This window comes from Polyodon spathula, chromosome 4 (assembly GCF_017654505.1).
Source record: "Polyodon spathula isolate WHYD16114869_AA chromosome 4, ASM1765450v1, whole genome shotgun sequence".
NCBI lineage: Eukaryota > Metazoa > Chordata > Actinopteri > Acipenseriformes > Polyodontidae > Polyodon > Polyodon spathula.
This window is the reverse complement of record NC_054537.1, coordinates 75,869,293-75,876,770: the sequence shown is the minus strand read 5'-3', so window position 1 is coordinate 75,876,770 and position 7,478 is coordinate 75,869,293. Positions and strand designations below refer to the sequence as shown.

Here is a 7,478-nt window from a genome sequence, read left to right as displayed (position 1 = left end):
ATTGGTGGGTCGTGTGTGTTAAATTGGCATTTATAAGCTTTAACAAAATCGCTTTGCATTAAATTTTTATCTTTACAGTTGCGTAAGTAGAAACAGTAAATTCCTTGTGCTTCAAAATACTTACATAAACTAATTCCATAATTAGCTTCACTGATCTGCTTTAATCTTACAATAAGGGCCTTTCTTTGCTTGTTTCTGTAGAAGCAAAAATTCCCTCTTATTAACAGGCAATAGTTTGTTTTATTTTCACAATATCAGTAAGGTCCAAGGCTATATTTGCCATATAAGTTTTGGAAATCTCCCTTTCAGTCACTATTCAGCTTTTTCAGTACATAAAGAGGCACCATGAATGGAATCATTTGGAGCAAAGCTTACCATCTTGCTATGTTTGTCTGGTATACTTTCTTATTTACTATATTGCTTCTTGTTAACCCTGATGATCTGCCAGATGGGGTTTTTGTGTATGGTGGACGGTGGAAATACCTCACCTTCCTAAATTTGGTAAGAATTATGCATTTCTAATTGTCTCATTTTAAAATTGTATTTATGTTGAAGAGATCATTGACTAAAACAGAGCCTGGCATCTATAAGGCATTGTCACAGTATACAATGTTCTTCTAAGCAAATAAAGTGATTTACACTATCCGTGGTATTCTTTAATATTTCCACAATTAGGTAGCACTATATAGAAAACACAAACTGCGAATCTACTATAAATGTAATTTAGTAGTTACTACTGTATGTAGTATTTATGCTGTAACTCAAAGGGTTACCACAAATAATAGGAAAGTTCAAAATGTCTCCTTTATCTGTAGACAGTTTAACAAACGGAAAATTTGCACAAATAAAACTGCAAAGAAAAACATAGCCAATGGAGGCAATCTTTAGTTTTGTCAGCTATTTGTTTTGATTATGAACTTTATATTCAGAATATCTGATTAATACTGCGCTGTCTAGATGTGTGTGGTTTTGCAGTGAATTGTCTCATATTTCAAACATTTGACTTCTGTAATTTAGCCATTGATTTAAAGACAAAAGTAAATATACAATTGTACAACTTGTTCCGGGTTTTACTTAGTATATAATAAAAAAACTTAGAACTTTGAACCTAATCGGGTTAAAACACCAATTGTATTTAATATGTCGATCTATTAATACTCTCGAGTTATATATATATATATATATATATATATATATATATATATATATATATATATATATATATATATATATTTGGAGTTTATTATATTTTAGTTCCTCATATTCAGAACTGACTGTGTTTATGCACAGCAGCTACACATAACTTTATCATTTTTGAATCATTCAGTTAAAAGTTAGGTCGGTGTAGGATTTTTCACTTTGCTATTGACCTTTTCAATAACATTCCTGTCCTCACTACAACAGATTAATTTATGGCATTTAATAAAAAAAGGCAGTGAGCTGTGACAAACATTAGAATGTCCTCATCAGTTTAAGGTTTGATAACAATGCATGTTGCTGTGGCAACAGCCACGGTGTGTTATATTACAAAATATGCAGCAACATAAGCATGCGCTCAGACAGACTGATCAGTAATTCCAGTAACAAAACAGCAAACAACTGCAGCATTGTTGCTTTCTAATTTCATTCGCTAAAGTCTATCATCCATTATACTTCAATAGGAATTCAAAGTTGATGTATCCTACAGTATAGAGGCTCTGCACATAATTGTTGTTTCCTGCAATATATTCAGGCTTTACTTTTTAAAAGCACATCTTAGCCTCCAGCCATTGAATGAATGATGAAGCTTACATAGACCTGCACTTTCAAAATAGCTGTGTATACCATTTTGAAATTATAATAATAATAAAAAAGACTGTATCCAGATTTACTTTGTCTTTCTATTAAATATTTCAAACTCTCAAAATGGCTATGTTGTGTTGAAATAAAAATACATTGTTATAATTTTACTAGACCAAAATTCAAAACCCACAGCATTTTATTTCCAGCCCAGTCAAAGATTCCATTGCTGACGTGAGTCGTATATTTTATCAATAAAATGGCTTTTTAAGCAACTGCTTTATTCTTGAAAATAACATAGTGAAGAGCTTTCTTGTGTATGATGCAGGTGCTAATCTAATTTTTGCTTTAAAAGACTGATTTTTATTTTGTAATTTGAAACTATTGGTAGATACCATACCATCCTTGTTTATTTCATCATTATTATGTGTTGAACGTTCTATTAAAATAATCTGTTTGATCTATTTTAGGTTCTGCAGATGGTCTTCTTTGGATTTGCAGTTGTGATTGACCTCCAGCATGTATTTGTCAAAGGGAAAGATCTTAAGATGCTTAATCTATACAAAGATCTTCTCTATTCAGTTATGGTGTTCCCTGTGGGTGCAGTAAGTGAACCAAACTTTTTATTTTTATTTTTGCACTGTAACACAGGATCCCATAACACAGACTTCACAGTCCAGTAAGGGTAGATTAACTAAACGTTTGTTCCAGAATACTGGCATGCTTGCTCCAAAATACTGGCATGTTCAAGAATAGTTTTACACAATTAAATTAACAAGGAAAAACAGAGGTGTCAATAAGTATCGCCAACCTCTGTTAATGTCAGTGTTATTCCCCTGCAATGTTTAAACACTGGGGTCCAAATAGACCTTTTCTGTATCAAATGAAAAGTGCAGAAGACACCCCCCCCCCCCCGAGTTCCAGAGTTATGACCGGTCAGGTAGAAGTTCTGATGAAACTGAATATCTCATTTTACTAATGATGCATTGAAAAGAAAATACACTGAATGGGCGGGGTGCCAGTACTCTTGACATTTTTTAAATGTTTTAATATTCATTTTTATGTTATAAAACAGTGGCTGATGTTGACAATACTAATATCAGCATAAGACACATACTCACCTCTCCACTACAGAGCTTCTTTTAGTTCATTAGTAAGACTTGCGTCTTTGAACCACATGGTTTACACGGTTTGCTTCCAGCCCTTGCCTTTCCATTCAGTTTAACGTACTGAGATGCCAATAATGCAATTGAAGAGATTTTCTGGGTCAGGAAATTTGCTTAACCCTAAACCCAACATTCTTTGGGTCTGTAACTACCAAGATCTTGGATAAAATATGATTGAGTGTAATTTAACGTGAATCCAAATTACTGCATGTAACAGGGCGAGGAGCCCGGTATATGTATTATGTTAATTTTAGAACGGGGTACCCCTCCGCCCCTGTGCAATTTATTGTTTATTTGTTTTATTATATTATTCTGATTTATGTATATGTATTATATTTAAATATGACGGTAAAAAGCTGTTTTGTTGTTTGGCGAGGACGAGCAAGGTGTTGTCTGCCATGATGTATTGGTTTTTTTTTTTTTTAATTCCTTGTGTGAATGCGTGACTGTCAGCTAGTAATTATTGAATTAGGTGGCAGTCACACATAATAATTCTACCTGTGCAGACTATGGTCGAGGGATAATGAGAGAATTAATAGCCATGTAACCCCTTGGCCATGAAAAAAAAAAAAAGAGGTGGGTGTACAGAGGAGAGTACGGGAGAGCGAGAGGAGAAAGAAATTTAAACAAAACATATAGGAACAGTGAAGGCGATTGCCCAGCCTGACCTGTACTCAGTTTGTGTTTGAGATTGGTTTTTGTTTGATCGGTTTTTGTTAAAATATTCGATTTATTTTTTGTTAAAAATAAACAGCGCCTCAGCACCTTTGGCACCGCAGTACTTTATTTAGTTTTGTTTTGTTCCTGCTTCTGGCCTGACGTCACCACACGGCTACCCTGTCACACTGTACAAAATGAATGGTGACTATTTCAACAAAGACCTGACCATTTTAATAGATCTACCAATAATACCCAATAATATTACATAAAACAACAGTTTTCAAACTGGGGGTCTCTTTGAGGATCCTCAAAGTAACATCAGTGGGCATCAGAGGATGACAATTTTTTTTGTTATAGTTTAAGTTTACTTGTTGTCATATTGTAGTCTTTCTACAGTAGCTGGAGCAAAGCCATTAGCCCATCCTTGACATGAATGACATACAAGGACATGTTTGAAGTTCAAAGTTTTGCCTTATAGGTCTCAGAATAAACAGCCAGGAGTCAAAAATGACCTGAGTGGCATTTTCCAAAATCAACCAGTAAATTTACAAACTGTCTGCTGGGCAGCAGGCTCACTCTTTGTACTTTGGTGGGTACCATCTGTGGTTAGATTAAACATGTATGTTTTCATTTGTAATCTACTTTTTTATATGGACAGGAAGGATGACATGAAAAGGAAAAAGGGAGGCTTTAATGCTAAGAAAATGCTTGTTTGTTTCAAATAATTCCATTTGACAAGCTAAACTCTATATGGGAGTTTTCTGTAACAGGGGTTTGGTTTTTGAAAATGGAAATGGCCTCTTCAATATGTGCATCTGGTTCCTTACAGAACACTTTTCCAAACAACTCTTCTCAAACACATTCCATGCACAAAACATCATGCTTCACCAGTCATGTTACTCTCCCAGGAAAAGCAAAAAATAGCAGAAGAATGTTAGGAACACATTTTGGCCATTTTACTGGGTTCTTGAAAAAAATGAATTAATGCTGAAAATGGATAACAAAATATCACACTATACTTGTCAGTGTTGTAATCGAGTCACAAAATTTGGGACTCGAGTCGAGTCAAGTCTATGACACACCAAGCTAGTCGAGTCGAATCAGTTTCTTCGAGTCACCTATCTGGCTCGAGTCAATTCAAATCATTAGTTCTAATAGTTCGAGACAGTTTGATTTAATCAGATTCATTTTACATTAGCAATCTACAAGTAAAAACAAAAGAACATTTCAATTAAAAATACAAAATTGAGACACACATAATGTGGGCATACTTGCTCCACTGATGTTCATCATTAAAGGTCCTCGGTTTCTGCTTTGTGTTTTGTCTCCATTTTAGTGAATTCATGATTCCTTGGCCTATTTCTAAGCATGTTTGTTATTGACCATACGTAGACTGTGGCAAGCTGGTGAGTGGATAGAGGCCCAGAGACAGACTGCAGTTCAAACAAATATACTTTTATTATAAATAAACACAAAATAAACGTGCACAAGGGCAAAATAAAGGGATTTAAACACAAATAAAGCAATACAAAAACAAAACTTGCAAAATTAAGGTTTCCAGGCTGGGCAATGCCTTCACTGGATTCACAAATACAAAAACCCACAAACACCAACCTGCTTCCTCAGCTCCCTCTTCCCAAATGAGAAGCAGAGGCCTCCTTTTATGTCAGGTGGCTAGGTGCTGATTGATCGTTAATTAACCTAATCAACTAATCAACCCCAGCCACCTGAACATAATAAACCCAGGCAGGTAGGGGAAATTAACCCCATCCCTGCCAATTTAAAAAGGGCAGAGCTTTGCTCTGCCACATAGACCCTTTTACCTGTGCTCAATTGGGTTGGATGTTTTAATTGCATTCCTTGCCTCCAGATGGCTTCACATGTGCTCGCATGAACCTCTCAGACCTCTTGAGTATTTATACTAGCATTGGTTTTCGAGTATGTGTAAGAATAATGTGTAAGAATAAGGGGTATCTGCACACCACTGGTGCATGATATAAACACTAAATAAATAATATTATTCAACAGAAATAATTACAAAGGAGATACACGTACCTGCAAAATACAAAGAAATACATTTTAAAAGTGTGTCCCTTTATTCCTATAAACAGAAGGAAATACAATAAAGAACCCTCTCTCTACACGTCGAAGATTACTATTTAGCAATGGCACAATACAAGAACTTTGTCTTTGTCTTAGTCTTTTTTTTTTTTTTTTTTTTTACAAAAATGTAACCACTCTCGGACAAATGAGATTATTTCCAAGCATTCCTAAAACATTATTATTTATCACATTTTAATAATATTTATGCATTTTAAAACAATCTAAAAAGAGTAGTCTTCAAATATGCTTCTTACCTATTTCCAGTCTGACTGGAAACACAACAAACAATTATGTGATCACAAGCTATGAATGAAAAATCAACATAGGATGATGTTTCTCCCAAGTAACATAGCAGGCTACCACAATTATACAAATTATTGCCTGAGACGAGGGTTAAAAATGCCTAGCATTGACAACCGTTATGTCCTCCACTGTATACACAAATTAATTGTTTGCAATAAATGTGTGCAATAAAGCTGGAGAATTTTAGTAAGCAAGCTGTCAAAAATCAGTGGGAGGAGAGACACCTCGATACCCCTTTTTAGGCCTTCAAAATCTAAATTTATAGATATTATTTTTCTGTGAAATTGATCGCCTGGCTAAATGTGAGTAAGATAAACCCTAAACACGAAAACTCATTCCAGTTAACGAGTAAGTATCTTTAAACATGCACATTTGCAAACAGTAAAATTTTTCTATAAATTGTATATATTTAAATATTTTTTAGACATACATTTTAAAATATATATCAACATATAGTATGAAATATAAGGGAACATATTTCAAAGTATGCTTGCATATACTTTGAAATATATAAAATTATATATTTTTTACAATATTTTTTATTTATATTCTATCATTACTGCTACACATGCATTCTTTCCAGAAGTGATGATATATTCAACAGAGTTAAATCATCCAAGTTTTATTCACCCAACCCATACAGCTGCAGAGCAGGGAACACAGGTCAGGGAATTCAACACGCAGTCGGGAGAGACAGGGGGGTCACATCAAACGACTCAGACACACTATACCGTAGCACATCACATTTACCCCAGACAGGACAGGACGGTGGTACACACAAGTTGAAATAATAACACAAGGGTTAACTTCCAAAAAGGGGAACAGAACAGTCCACATGTCCTTCGGAGCTGATAGAAAGTCCAATTGATCAGTCCCAGCATGCGCTGCTCTGGCCATATGTTAATTAGTTTCCTGATTCCTTGTACTGTGAGGTCCTGTCATTTATAAAGTTGTTTTGTGTCAAGACAATAATGACTTGTGTGTGATGATATCAAGTGTTAAACTTCTTCAGGAAAGGATAAATACAAATTAATAATAAATCAAAACTGCAATATACAAGTGTTCCTTTGCTTTCCTGTATTAGTAAAATATAGTGTCCGGTAAGAAATTAAATTTAGACCCAGAATAACATTTTAGAATGGTCAAAATGCAAAAGAAAATGTGTATGTCACATAAACAGTGTGGCACGCCACGGCATGGAAAGAAGCCTTTTTTTTTAGAGTGTATTGCATTATATTTTGATCAAATTCAAACTATATCTTAGAATTCTGCCATCTATAAAATATATCTTGTAGGAATGTACTGCAATATATTTTGACTGTTTTCTGAAATATATGAGAATATATAAAGAAATATATATATATATATATATATATATATATATATATATATATATATATATATATATATATTGCACTATACAGCATATATTTAGGAAAGAGGACAATATATTAGCATGTATTTTAA

General features: G+C 34.1%; 1 protein-coding gene across 1 annotated transcript in view; it reads left to right on the top strand.

Moving 5' to 3' along the window:
* Positions 1 to 244: 244 nt before the first annotated feature.
* Positions 245 to 7,478, top strand: part of LOC121313971 (androgen-dependent TFPI-regulating protein-like) — a 30,237-nt gene continuing 23,003 nt past the window's right edge. The window contains 2 exon segments of the mRNA XM_041246740.1: positions 245 to 501; positions 2,250 to 2,384. Of these exon segments, the coding sequence (XP_041102674.1) occupies positions 346 to 501; positions 2,250 to 2,384 (291 nt within the window). The 5' untranslated portion in view covers positions 245 to 345.